The sequence below is a fragment of the Leucopleurus acutus genome, assembly GCF_964270905.1.
Source record: "Leucopleurus acutus genome assembly, chromosome: 18".
NCBI classification, from domain to species: Eukaryota; Metazoa; Chordata; class Mammalia; order Artiodactyla; family Delphinidae; genus Leucopleurus; species Leucopleurus acutus.
Genome location: NC_139160.1, coordinates 32,859,818 through 32,875,144, shown reverse-complemented (window position 1 = coordinate 32,875,144; position 15,327 = coordinate 32,859,818). Strand labels below are relative to the sequence as shown.

General features: G+C 39.2%; 1 protein-coding gene across 4 annotated transcripts in view; it reads left to right on the top strand.

Annotated features, from left to right (window-relative positions):
• Positions 1-6,171: 6,171 nt before the first annotated feature.
• The window catches only part of DIAPH3 (diaphanous related formin 3), a gene marked incomplete at both ends in the record, with an annotated part of 563,043 nt that continues 553,887 nt past the window's right edge, over positions 6,172-15,327 (top strand). For all 4 annotated transcript variants that reach the window (XM_082859704.1, XM_082859703.1, XM_082859702.1 and 1 more), the window contains one exon: positions 6,172-6,351. In XM_082859704.1, coding sequence (XP_082715830.1) covers positions 6,172-6,351 — 180 coding nt within the window. The remainder of the gene's footprint in view (positions 6,352-15,327) is intronic.

Below are 15,327 nucleotides of genomic sequence, written 5' to 3'. Positions count from 1 at the left end.
GAAACTAATACAACATTATATGTCAAAAAAGAAAAATAAAGAGAATGCTGTTATCAATGGCAGCAAATGGAGAGGTGATCAAGGATTGAGACCTGACAGCATAAAATTTTCTGGTCACTTGTGACTGCAGTTTCAGAACAGTGTGCAGGCAGAGCTTGATTTCACAGGAAATTGTAAATATTTCAGACATCATAGGCAAAAAACCTAAGGATGCTAACTTTGCTAACCATTGCAACTAATTATACAATACCCTCTCATGACCAGATAGAGACATCAATAGATTAATCACGGCAAGCTGACAAAACTGTATTTATTCTATTGTATTAGGATGGGCTCAGCTAAAGAATTAGAACCAAAGCAAATAATACACACAAAAGAATGCCTTCAGGAGAGAGTTCAATAAAGATAGGCTTTATGTACATTTGATTTTACAGAATGTCCAAAACACAGAAATTCATCTGAGGTTAAAAAAAGAAAAACATATATGGTGATGAGAAAGAGATATTAATGAAAGAAAAAGAATATTTGAAAATCTCTATAGGGTACCATAGAATTCTAGCTTATTTTACATGTATTTTTAGCTTTGAGTTATGTAGTTACTATTTGCTATTGTTAGACAAATTATTATCCAAGTGACTCAACAAATTATATGTGGGTGTTAGTAATTGTGTTTTAATATGAAAGAATTAAACTGTAATCTTACAACAGGCTTAATGATTTCTTAATTCCTTTTTGCTACTTATTTCAAATATTGGGAGTGTGATCTGGTAGTGACATCTAACATTTTCAACTGAACCTTAGTTAAATGTTAATATTAGTTAATGTAAGTTAGTTAATATTAAGGAATATTCCTGTTCCCTTTTAAACGGCTCTATCATCTACAAACATGGGCAAATTAATTTTCTAATCAAAATCTGATAGTTTCTAATCCCAGGAAACTATTAAGCATGACATTAAACTGTGTTAATATATTAACTATATTCCCTATGAAAAATTTCTATCTGAACTTACAGCATAAGGCCCTGGAGAAAACTTAGCAGAGCACAAATTACTTAAATGTGTTTTAAGAAGAATCACATATGTATATAATAATTTTCCTTTTCATACCTACCTTGAATCAACTGTTCTCCACAGTGACTTATTATGGTAGCAAGATCTTCTTGGCCTTGCTAAACAGACTTAAAAAAAACTGTTAAAGCCTGTGTAAATGTGTAATACGGCAAAGGGAAGAATGTGGCTCTATCATGAACATTTGTCCAAAATTAATATTTGCTTCTTACTGGAATACTACTCTCATTGAAGAAAAATAAATAACCGAACAAAACAAATTGTGATACACCAAGGGGGAAAAATAATTTAGCAGGGGTCAGAAAATATTTTTCTGTAAAGGGCCAGATAGTAAACATTTTAGGCTTTGCAGGCCATATGGTCTCTGTCCCAAGTATGCTACAGTTGTAGAGCAAAAGCAGCTATAGACAATACGTAAAAGAACAGGCATAGTTGTATTTCAGTAACATTTTCTTTACAAAAAATAAGCAGCATATCAAAATTACAATGAGATACCACTCCACACACACTAGCATAGCTAAGTTCAAAAAGTCAGGTAAAAAAAAAAAAGTTGTTGGCAAGGATGTGGGGAAATTGGAACCATCCCTGCTGATGGGAATGTAGGATGGTGCAGCTACTTTGGAAAAGTCTGACAGTTCCTTAAACTGTTAGCATATGACCCAGCGATTTCTCTCCTGTGCATGTATCCAAGAGAAGAAATACTTTTGTCCACACAAAAACCTGTACATGAATATTTATAGCAGCATTATTCATAATAGTCAAAAGGTAGAAAAAAATCCAAATGACCATCAACTGATGAATAGATAAACAAAATGTGCTATATCCATACAGTGAAATATTCCTCAGCCCTTCAGGGATACTTGGCCATGCTTGGGGAAATTTTTGGTGACAACTAGTGGGTAAAAGTCAGGAATGCTGCTACACATCCTACAGTATATAGGACAGTCCCTCTCATAACAAGGAGTTATCCAGCTCCAGAAGTTAATAGTGCCGAGGCTGAGAAACACTGGTGTAGACACATACATCATATAACTGTATCAGTGGTCATTCTGAGGATGTGATTTGCTTTTTTCTCATCTAACATTCTATTGTAAAACAGAAGCAATTTTAACCAAGACGGACAAGCATGTGGAAAATGTGGAAGAAGCCATGCCTCATATCCCGTCTGGGAGGCAACACTGTTTTATCTTGTCATTGAGGGTTTGTAATGAAAGTGCAAAGTCGGTGCTAATGGCCAGACAATTATTTGAATACACTGTCATTAAGCACAAAATGCTACAGAATTTATGTACAGTGAGGCATTCCTCCACTGTAGTCAGGTGGTAAAGCAATGATGAAAATGATAAAGTTAAATTACTTAGGCTTGAATTAGGCTTGTTATTAAGTGGTTCTTGTTTTAATGCACTGATCACTTGGAAAGTATTCATGGCAAAGAACTGAACTTGTAGTTTAACTGAAAGAGGGAAATGTAGCGGTTTTCCTTGTTCCCTAGCTCTCCACCTCTGTGCTAATTTAAGGGAGAGAAGGGAAATTCACGTGAGAAGAGAAGACAGAAAAAAAAGTGGAAAGGCAGGTGGAGGAGGAAATATGACTGATTACTCAAAATTAAAAAAAAATTAAAGTCATCCTAAAAGAAAATTAATTTTTCCTTACATGAACTTAATAGCTCATTGTGGTCTCAATGCCAACAAACTAAAATTTTCTGAAGGAATAGGAAGAGTTAAGGGAGCTATTTCTAAAGTTACTTTATTTCTGTTAGCTTATGTATTTTGTTAAAAACCTTATATATAAAAAACTTATTTTCAACCCCAAAAAACCCTTAATATGAAACATTTCCAATAAACAGAAAATTACAGAAAATAATAAAAAATAAAATAGACACAAATATACCCACCATTGAGATTAAATGTGTTAATATTCTGCTAGATTTACTTCAGATGTTTCACTTTTAATAGATAAAAACATTTACCGATACTTCAGCTATAACATTTCAGCTTTAATTCCTTCCTTCTTCTTTCTTCCTTTCCTCTTTGGAACTAGATGACGTTGTTGTGTTAATTTCCCTCGTGTTTTTTCAGTGTTATCACGCACATACACATTACATTTATATATATATATATGTGTATATATATATATATATTTTGCCACTTGATTTTCCTCTTTATTTTTGAGATTTATCCAGATATTCCCTGACTGCAGGATGGCTAAATGCTTTACCCTTTTTTGCTCTTACAGATGTTCAGGAAATACCTTTGTACGGTATCTTTGGCCTTCTCCAGGGAGACTTTAGACATGGAATTGCTGGGTCATAGGTACATGTACCTTCACCATTACTAGGTGTTTCCAAGTTGCTGCCCAAACTGGCTGTACCAGTTTTGCACTCTTATCATCTACGAAGAAATCCCTACATCTTGGTCAAAACTTGGTGATGTGGAACTTTGTAATATTTGCCAGTCTGATGAGGGTAAAATGGTATCTCATAAAATTGTTTGTCACTAAAAAAAAATTTTGAATGGGAATGATCCATCCCTTCCCTCAACTTTTCACAACTTTCTCTCTTATATAGTCATTAAGAGTGAACCCTCACAAGGATTGCATTACTAATTGTCTAGATGTTTAGAATGAACAGACATGATAAAGGAAAGAAACATATTCCTGGATTCCAAGCTTCTCCAGGTCTGCCTTTGGTGCCATTCAACTTTGTCCCAGCCCTGGGTACCAAGGCTGGCACAAGGTAGCACTTCCAAAATTGTTGACTAGTAGGGTATATCATATCCTTCTTGTTGGGGCATCAGAACGAGGGGCAGTGCATGCTGTTGCGATGTCTAAATAATAAACACATATAAAATGCACTTTAAAAATGTGAAATTTAGACAAATGTATTACTTTCACAGGTGCATTGTGGTTGCAAAGAATTTCTATGAGAAAAATGTCAGAGTGCTCTATGTAAAGCCTGAAAATCAATTATAACAGCTCCTGCTTATTTATATTTAGTACCATCTACATGCCAAGGACCTGAGAAAGAAAAAAGCAGCCCTTGACATGAGGGAACTAGTTGCCACTTCCAGCTGGGCCTCAGTGTTTTTAGAAGCTGGCCTGACACTCACAGATAGGCCCTGTTGTTCTTCTCAAGGAAATAACCCATCTTACAGAATAAGGTCAGTGGGCAAATCACTAAATACCAAACCTCCCGAAACTATCAATGACTGCTCCTCCTTTGTCAGTTACAGATTTAGCCTCATTCTTTAGCCTGCCATCCTTCTAGGTAAGATTTACTAAGCTACACACTCATCGAACTGTCCCCAATCCCTGACAGCGCTGAAATTCAGAGTAACCCTTCTCATTCTTTTTCTGGACTCTTACTGAGAAACCCCATCCCATAGTGCATGTCCTCATTCTTTATGAGTAACAAACTCCACTGGTTCAACTACACATGTTCCTCCTGGTGGTCTTTGGTGGGAGAGGCTTTCACAGACATTTCTAAGAACTTTACATATGCTACCTCATTTAAGCCTGACAACACTGCTTGTTAGGTATTATTATCATCCCCTTTTGCATATGGAAAGGAAACAGAAAGAAATTTTAACATCACCTCCAACATCACATAGCTAGTAAATAACGGGAATAAAATTTGCATCTGGGTCTAACGGTCACCAATACATAGGAACGACTTGCAGTTCTCCTGAACTTTCTGTTCTCCTGGACTTTCCCCTAAAAATAAGGTGATTTTTGAGGACAGAGACTGGCACAGAAAGTTTGGTACAGTAAACAAATATAAAAACAAATAAACATAAAACAAACAACCCACCCCCCCAAAAAAAACAACTCCAGTGTGAAGACTTACTTGAAACTAAGGCCCATTTTCTCAACCTCTGTGCTAATCTCCTGAGTTCTTAGAGTTGTTTCTTGTACCCAAATCAGTACTGCATGTTTACCCACACCACCTCCATGGAGTCAGAAGATGGGTAGCTTAAGGAAATAGTTCAAAGGGAGAGACTGCTTTTAAAGGGAAAGAAAACACGCTTATGTGTGGGAAAACCGCTTTGGCCTTGTATCTCGACCTTGGCTATACACAATAAACTCTTCAGAATGGTTTCGCTCAAGGCCCTTCATTACATGCCCTTGAAGTTTTTTCAACTCTTTGATCTTCACTCCTCTTGGCCTTGCTCCTGCCTGGAACGTCTTTTATCTGAAAGTCCTGCCACTCTTTTCTGTTCAGAGAAAATCTAGGCATCCTTCCTTTCGTCTTTCCAAATCCCCTCCTTCAGATTTAATGTCAATTCCTCTCCCTTTTGTTCTCAATGAACTTTTAAAATAACTGCTATAACATTTACATTATTTTGTTATTTGTGTAAGGATTTGTGAAGCACATTAGACTGTGAGCTCCCTAAGGGCGTGGCCCAGCGCTGATATTTGGTGGCCGTCTCTGCCACCCTGAGCGGGCTCGCAGTACTCCGGCACTCAGCAGGCATTCTGACAATCTGTTGAGAAAGCATCCTTATGGAGCGCCGTGGGCGCTGTGGTTCTCTCCCGCTTAGCACCCCTTCAAGTACGGGTCCCAGAACTACTTTTCTCAGTGGCCATCGCACCGAGACCTCCCGAGACTTGCAGAGAAGGTTAGCAGATGATTTCACATCCCAGCGCTGTTCATATGGTGGTGTAGGGCGGGTCTCGCCAGACTCCCAGGTTAGCAAGAACCCATTCTCCAAATTCCAAATACACCCAGACAAGAGACTTCCCCATAAATTCTCCACACTTCCCCAAACCCAATCCCGCCCAGTTCCCTTAAGGTGGGCTGCCTGGACCAACAGAAGCTTGAACAGCGAAAAGAACGGGCGGAACAGCCAATCACGTTTATTTTTTCCCGGAAGGGGCGGCTCCCGGGACCGTCACTGACCGCGCAGCGCGCGATTGGCGGGTCCCGGGCGGTCAGCGGCGGCGGGAATTTTCGGATGTGTTGGATGTGGCCCGGGAGGCAGCGGTTGGGCTGAACCCAACTGGCGGCGTGGGGGGCGGAACCGGGAAGACCCCTGGGCTCCCGCCTGTGGCTTGTAGAGCTCCCGCCTTCTTTCTTCTCCTACTCCCCCGGAGCTGCGGGGAAGCATGGATCGGTACCGGCCACGGCTGCACCCCGCGGCGCAGGGCTCGGCCGCCGGAGCCCCCTATCCCTCCTCCGCCTCGTTCCGCAGCTGCCGGGACAGCAAGATGCCGCGCAGGAAGGGCCTCCAGCACCCTCCGCCGCCCGGAGGCCCCGAGGAGCCTGGAGAGAAACGCCCTAAGTTTGTAAGTTAGGCCTGAAGCTGGGGGGTGGGGCAGCTCCCACAGTGCCGGTAGGCTGCGGCTCGGTCCCGGGTCCTTCAATGTCATTCAGCTCTGACCTGACTGAGCGTGGGTGGGACCACAGGGCCTAACTGGGGGCTACATTTTGTTCTAGATTGTCAGAGCTGCCAATCTCTTCGTAGACTTATGACGGCAGGGTCCAATTCTATTTGGATCCTTTGACAAATACCCTGATCAGTGTGTTGCCCCAGATTTTTTAAGGCTGACGTGAGAAGCAGTTCAAATGTCTGAATATTGACGTCACTATGGACTTCACATTTTTTTAAGTTAAAATTTTCCTTTCCCCCCCAGCATCTGAGGGTATGAGATATATCAAAGTGAACTTTTAGGTGATAGTATTTCTTTTTCTGCTTAATATTTAAATCCCAAGAAGAATTTTTAAAAGTAGATTATGATTTTCCAAGTTGAAACAGCTCGTTTAAAATTGGCGGGTCATGTGGTCACTGCTAAAGAATGTTTTGTTTAGTTTGGAAAGAAGTCTAAGTATTTGAAACCTGCTGTTCTGGTTGCTTCTCTGACTCACTTCAACAGTCAGAGGAAGTGTCATGATTAGCGCCTTGTAAATCTTTCTGTTGGCATCAACTAGTGAAAGAATAGACAGTGAAGATTGTTTTGTTGTGTGTGTGTAGATAAATCATAAATTAATCACATAGAGAGTGGATACATTTGGGGTGGGACCAACGGAATTGAAAATTTAATACTAACCCCTCCATTTTACTTAGGAATATGGAAAAACATTTTAGTCACAGGTGAAATTTTACAGCACAGCATGTGCCTTCTGTGAACAAATGAAAGTTGTTAGGAATGTAAGTCAGGATACACAAATTAAGGGAATAAAGTCTTCTGGAGGAGGAGTGAGTAGCTACATGTAACAATTAAAAATGATAGATGAATAAAACTGAGAGCAGAGCTAAGAGATGTATCAGAATACTGAAAATGAGGGACAACATGGATTAATTACACAAAATTAAGTATCAACATGGCCATAGGAATGGTGAAATTTCACAGGAGGATCAACTATGTTGTTGATTGTTATCTTGACAGAGCTGAGGAATAAATAAGATAGGGTTAGACTGGCAATGAAAGATTCTATCCCATATGAGAAGAATCCACTGGGCAATGACTTTTCTTCCTTTTACAGTTTACCATCTGGGTTAATGTTGTCATTCCATTTTGTCTCCGACTTCTGTGCTCTGGAATACATGAAGTGTAATTTTCTGTGACTCATTCCAGAACGGAGGTCATGAAAACAGAACCTAAGATAATATTTAAGTTTAGTTTCCTTGAGAAAAGTATCAGGTGATGTGAGTTCTAGGATCTGTGCTATTTTTCATTTCTTAGGTATTTTGTAAAGATGAAAAAAATGTCTGAAGGCAACACTTTTAAGCCTTAAATTTAATAAACACATCTAAAATACTGTGTGTTTTTAGATAGGGGTCTGATTTGAATCAAAACTTTAAATTAATTTAGAAGTAATTTGGATTCTTTGTAATCTCGCAAACTAATTTAGATTCTTGCTTACATGGTAATTTCTTGGTATTTTACATTTCACTAATTTTGTTATCAGCTATGTCTAATCTATTTAACTTGTGAATATGTGTGTTATCAATTATTTTTTATTTCTGTAAGTTCCATTTGCTTCTTTTTCCAATCTGCCTGGTTACTGTATTCCTGATATTCCTTGTTTCTTATTCCTTTATTTCTTTAGACGATTCCTACTTTACTCTTTTTATTCTTTATTTGGCAGTTCTGGTATGTGCATCTTTGAACTGTCTGACATTGACTTGCACCCATGGTAGCTTGGTCTCTCCCTCTGCGCTTGTTAAACTTTGTATTTCAATAATTTCAAATTCAATAATTTCATTGCTTTGTCTTAAACCTGTCTTCTAGGAGGCCTAACCGGGGAGGGTTTTCTCTGGAGATGATCTGTTTCCACCAGGAGCCTGGGGGTGCCACCTCCCTATTGAACTGGACTCTTAGAGGGCCTGGGGTTCCAGGCTCAGCTCTAACTCTGTCCTGGCCTAGGCTCAGTATCCCAATCTCAAGGTTACCTTCTGAGCAGCCCTTCCCAGTCTGCCTACTTCTCACTGTTCTCAGTCCCACTCCAGTAACACTTGTTAATGGGTTGGAGGGTGATCTTTGGAGACCACCTCTTCCTCACGAGATCTCTGCAATGCCTCAAAAAATGATTGTTCGGTTGTTCAGTCTGCTGTATTGCCAGACATCAAGTTGGTTCTTGGCTTTCTCTTGATTTGGGATGAAGTGATGCTAGCTAGCCTGAATCTCTTCAGGTCACCTAGTCATTAGGTCCTGTAGTTGCCTGGGGCAGCTGCTTTTGACTGGAACAAGTAGTGCGGGTTGGTGATGGGACAGGAGTAGGGATAATGTAGGTGCTTGGTGTTTGCAACCACAAAGCTACAGACTGGTAGTGGACTCAGGGCTAACCTGGCCACTGACTCCTGTCTTAGTGTAAGAAGGTAAAAGTGTAAAAGTGTAAAAATCCTGTTTTACTTTGAACCTGGATAAAGCAGACAAACAAATCCTTGTTTTCTACTGCATGTTTGGTTGTGGGCCTCAAGTTACTTCTGAATTGTTTATAAACATCTCTAGCATAGAACTTCTTCCCATAGATGTGTGTAAATAGTAGAAGTCTGTCTATTATAAACGTAGGATAGTTTGGCTGCGTAATGAATCAACTTCTTTTGGGCTGCTTGCGAACTAACCAACTTGGTTTCAGCAGGGAATATGGCAAGCAGTGTGTGTGTATTAAGTTACTGGGATAGTTACTGGGAGATGGCTTGCAACCAGTGGAGGCTGGAAGGACAGTGCAAGAACCTGGGTGAAGACTGTGAAGGTGAATAGAATTCAGTAGGATCATTAAACTTGTACCTGCCCTAGGTCACAGCGTCAGTACCTGGACCCGAGTCCTATTTCCCTTCTAGAACAAAACAAAACAGTTTCTTACTCGTCATGAAAAGCCTGTCAGTGATTCTGGGCATTCCATTCTTACCTCCCACTATTAGAAACACACAGTACGCACAGTGGTGGCTACCAGATCCAGAGTGAGAGCAGGACGTGTGGCTTCTGGAGAAGTTTCCGTCCCTTGGATGTGTGCCAGCCCTTTGAAAGGGGGCCAGTAAATTCCATGATCCAAGCTGGAAGAGTAGCTCTTCTTTTTCAATTAGGAATATCCTTTAAGTTCTCATAGACTTTAGTGTAAATCTGGCATCTATCTAATCATGGTTTCCATTGTATAGATTGTTACTGTCCAGTTATGTCATTACAGTACCATCAGTTTTGGTTGTGAGAGGTTTTTCACCATGTCCATTAATATCTGTATGTCTACTATGTTTGGTCATTGTTAGCAATAACAGTTAACCTTAGTGAGCTGAGCACTGTTCTAGGTGCTTCATAACTTTCAAGTGCTTTAATCCTTATAACAAGCCTATGAGGTGGATAGTATTAATTAGCCTTGTTTGCTAGAAGGGGAAGCTGAGGAACAGAGGTTAAATTGCCTTTGGTTGCACAGCTGCCAGTGGGTGAGGCTGGGATTTGAACCTAGGCAAGCTGGCTTCAGAGTACACATCCTTAATCCCTATCCCGTATTACTCTCCCATGCTAGTGGGAGTTTTACTTTTACTGTTTTACTGCTTCTTTTTTCATTCAGGAACCATTAACAATAGTTAGTAATGCCTTTCATGAATATAGAATTAGTGATTTCCTGATTATAGGCAGATTGTGAGGTGGGAAGAGGTATCAGGTTGGAGAACTTTTGCTTATTGTTCTGGGAACTTGAGAGTTGAAATCGTAGTGGGCTTGGTGAGAATAGTGCCTGCTCGCCTTATTTCCTTGGGCTTATTTGGAGGCAGGTGTGGTAGGCTGAATAATGATCCCCCAAAGTTATTCACGTCTTAACATTCACGTTAATTCCTGGAACCTGTGAACATTACCTTATGACAAAAAAAGGACATTGCAGGCATGATTAAGTTAAGTTTTAAAAAATGGGGATATTTTCCTGGATTATCAGGGTGGACCCTAAATGCAAACACACTTCCTTATGAGAAGGAGGCAGAGGAAGATTTGACTACAGAAAGGGAGAAGGTGAGGTGACTACAAGGCAGAGAGATTGGGGTTGCAGCAACATGCCGAAGAATGCTGGCAGCCATCAGACACTGGAAGAGGCAAGGAACCCTTCTCCCGTATCGGGAGATCGGCCCTGCTGACACCTTGATTTTAGCCCAGTTGAACACATTTCTGCTGTTTTAAGCCATCAGGTTTGTGGTAATTTGTTACGGCAGCCACAGGAAACTAACAGCAGTTATGAGGATGACCACATTGAAAGTTTTGGTTTCACAGTTTATAAATGTATGTTTTAGGAGAACCATCAGATTCATTTAAATCTCTTCCTGTGGTATCGTTTATTTTGGAAGATTTGTGATTTGAGCGAATATTAGATAACCACAGTTTGGTTTCCTGGAATAATGACTAGAACCTTCATTCATCTTGCTGTGCTGTATCATTATCATAAAGCAACTATGATAATGATACAGGTGATTTCTATGTGCTCTTTTTGAATTTATTTCTTCATTGAGTCCTCAGTTAAAGTGATGCTCTCAGTTGTCCTAGAGTTACACTGTCAAGAATTGGAGATGGTGTTCTTAGTTGAAGGCTTTAGGCACCTGAGTTTTATTCATGTCAAAATTCCACCTAACCTAGCAGGCACTGAAACCTTCATAAGGTAAAAATCACTTTATTCAGTCCAGTTTTCTAAGTATAGTCGTCCTTCGTTATCCACGGGGGGGTTGGCTCCAGGACCCTCCTTGGATACTAAAATCCATGGATGCTTAAGTCCCCTACATAAAATGGCATAGTGTTTGCATATAACCTATGCACATTCTCCAGTAAATCATTTCTAGATTACTTATAATACCTAATACAATGTAAATGCTATGTAAATAGTTGCTAGTGTGCGGCAAATTCAAGTTTTGCTTTTTGGAACTGCCTGGAACTTTTTTTCCCCAAATATTTTTGATCTGTGTTTGGTTGACTAGTCAGATTCAGAACCTGTGGATACAGAGCGTTGAATGTAAATTGCTCTGAATCATCCCAGACTTTCTTTTCTTCTATCCTTCTAACAGGAAAAATAAGTTTACTTTTATTTGTTAATAGATGATTTATCAAGAGAACAAAATATATCAAGTGGCTTTTGGGGAGTATATTTAGCTGCTGAAAATAGATAATATATGGTATTTATTACTTCTGGATCACTCTGGATCTTTTCTTTGTGAGTAAAAAGGGGTGGGAGCAGGGATAATTGTCTTAGATTTAGAGCAAGGCTTAATTGCTTTTTTCAAAGACTTGGGTCTTTAATTATGAAGAAGCAAACTGACATACATTTATTGCACTGTGAAACCTTGCATCTCATCTAGTCTGTCTTGTAACAATTGCTTCTGAACAGATGTTACCTGAAATACCTTTGCGCAGTTGGTAGAATGTGAAAATTTGTCATGTTTTTATTGTTGTCTTAAATTAACTCTACTATACGGCATAACTTTATTGCTGTGTCCTAGAATCTTTATATATTTACTGCCTTGTAGATTGGATTTAAAATTGGCTTTTTACATAGAATGTAAATTAACCTGTGTATAACTTGTTTATGCTTGCAGAATAATACAAGAAAAAACTGCTATGTATTACACTAACGTAATTGTCTTTAACTCAGCACATAGTATCCTCCAAACTAGGAATGAAATGAATGCTACAGAATATGCTTACCATCACACTCTGCTTGTTTATCCCAGAAACTAATTTGACTTTTAGGTCTATAAAATATAGATTAAGCATAACCTTTTACTTTATGAGATATTAAGGATCAAAGCACCAACTTTCTTTGAACAGGATCTACAAAGGTAACTTTCTCTCAATAGCAGCAGGGTGGCATTGAAATACCTTACCATTGGGAGTAATTTTCTCAAATAGCAAATCACATAATCATTATTAACTTACAGGAGAATTTCAGAGTTTCAGTAAGTTAAGTTTTGGTGCTGGAGTATTCAAGTTTCTATCTAATTAATGAAAAGTACTCGGAAATGCTTTGCCATAGATTTTATTCTTCAAAGGACCCACTGCCAACCTTTCTCACAGTTTTTTGTAGAAGAGGCATTATGAATGATGTTTACAAGCAGTGACTTGTACCATTTTTAGGGCTTCGATTCCAGCTATGTCACATATTAGCTGTGTGAACTTGGGTGAACTTAGCCTCTCTCTGTGCCTGTTTCCTCATGTGTAAAATGGGGTTGTTGGGAAGCTTAAAAGTTAATGTGATGGGCGGAGAACAGGACCTGTAACAGCACTGTAACCTCTAAATATTTACCATTTATAGGTTTGTTGTTGTCATCATTAGTAGTAATAGTAGTAGTAGTACAATTTTGGTCTAGATTTTAGGGCATTGGGGATGTTACATTGGATATTGGAATAACTTTCTTATACTGGGAAATCTTAATTGGAGCAGACTTTTTCCTCATGTTGAGGTGGAGGCATTCTGTTCCTAGGTCTTATCCTGGCAGGTCAGGTGGTGACATGTGCATTGATGCAGACTTCTGATTCTTTTTTTTTTTTTTTTTTAACATCTTTATTGGGGTATAATTGCTTTACAATGGTGTGTTAGTTTCTGCTTTATAACAAAGTGAATCAGTCATACATAAACATATGTTTCCATATGTCTTCCCTGTTGCGTCTCCCTCCCTCCCACCCTCCCTATCCCACCCCTCCAGGCTGTCACAAAGCACCGAGCCAATATCCCTGTGCCATGCGGTTGCTTCCCACTAGCTATCTACCTTACTACGTTTGTTAGTGTGTATATGCCCATGACTCTCTCTCGCCCTGTCACAGCTCACCCTTCCCCCTCCCCATAACCTCAAGTCCGTTCTCTAGGAGGTCTGCGTCTTTATTCCTGCTTTACCCCTAGGTTCTTCTTGACATTTTTTTTTTCTTAAATTCCATATATATGTGTTAGCATACGGTATTTGTCTTTTTCTTTCTGACTTACTTCACTCTGTATGACAGACTCTAGGTCTATCCACCTCATTACAAATAGCTCAATTTCGTTTCTTTTTATGGCTGAGTAATATTCCATTGTATATATGTGCCACATCTTCTTTATCCATTCATCCGATGACGGGCACTTAGGTAGTTTCCATCTCCGGGCTATTGTAAATAGAGCTGCAATGAACATTTTGGTACATGACTCTTTTTGAATTTTGGTTTTCTCAGGGTATATGCCCAGTAGTGGGATTGCTGGGTCATATGGTAGTTCTATTTGTAGTTTTTTAAGGAACCTCCATACTGTTCTCCATAGTGGCTGAACCAATTCATTCCCACCAGCAGTGCAAGAGGGTTCCCTTTTCTCCACACCCTCTCCAGCATTTATTGTTTCTAGATTTTTTGATGATGGCCATTCTGACTGGTGTGAGATGATATCTCATTGTAGTTTTGATTTGCATTTCTCTAATGATTAATGATGTTGAGCATTCTTTCATGTGTTTGTTGGCAGTCTGTATATCTTCTTTGGAGAAATGTCTATTTAGGTCTTCTGCCCATTTTTGGATTGGGTTGTTTGTTTTCTTGTTATTGAGCTGCATGAGCTGCTTGTAAATTTTGGAGATTAATCCTTTGTTGGTTGCTTCATTTGCAAATATTTTCTCCCATTCTGAGGGTTGTCTTTTGGTCCTGTTTATGGTTTCCTTTGCTGTGCAAAAGCTTTGAAGTTTCATTAGGTCCCATTTGTTTATTTTTGTTTTTATTTCCATTACTCTAGGAGGTGGGTCAGAAAGGATCTTGCTGTGATTTATGTCATAGAGTGTTCTGCCTATGTTTTCCTCTAAGAGGTTGATAGTTTCTGGCCTTACATTTAGGTCTTTAATCCATTTTGAGCTTATTTTTGTGTATGGTGTTAGGGAGTGATCTAATCTCATACTTTTACATGTACCTGTCCAGTTTTCCCAGCACCACTTATTGAAGAGGCTGTCCTTTCTCCATTGTACATTACTGCCACCTTTATCAAAGATAAGGTGTCCATATGTGCATGGGTTTATCTCTGGGCTTTCTATCCTGTTCCATTGATCTATCTTTCTGTTTTTGTGCCAGTACCATACCGTCTTGATAACTGTAGCTTTGTAGTATAGTCTGAAGTCAGGGAGCCTGATTCCTCCAGTTCCTTCTTTCATTCTCAAGATTGCTTTGGCTATTCGGGGTCTTTTGTGTTTCCATACAAATTGTGACATTTTTTGTTCTAGTTCTGTGAAAAATGCCAGTGGTAGTTTGATAGGGATTGCATTGAATCTATAGATTGCTTTGGGTAGTAGAGTCATTTTCACAATGTTGATTCTTCCAATCCAAGAACATGGTATATCTCTCCATCTATTTGTATCATCTTTAATTTCTTTCATCAATGTCTTATAATTTTCTGCATACAGGTCTTTTGTCTCCTTAGGTAGGTTTATTCCTAGATATTTTATTCTTTTTGTTGCAATGGTAAATGGGAGTGTTTTCTTGATTTCACTTTCAGATTTTTCATCATTAGTATATAGGAATGCCAGAGATTTCTGTGCATTAATTTTGTATCCTGCCACTTTACCAAATTCATTGATTAGCTCTAGTAGTTTTCTGGTAGCATCTTTAGGGTTCTCTATGTATAGGATCATGTCATCTGCAAACAGTGACAGCTTTACTTCTTCTTTTCCGATTTGGATTCCTTTTATTTCCTTTTCTTCTCTGATTGCTGTGGCTAAAACTTCCAAAACAATGTTGAATAATAGTGGTGAGAGTGGGCAACCTTGTCTTGTTCCTGATCTTAGTGGAAATGCTTTCAGTTTTTCACCATTGAGGATGATGTTTGCTGTGGGCTTGTCATATATGGCC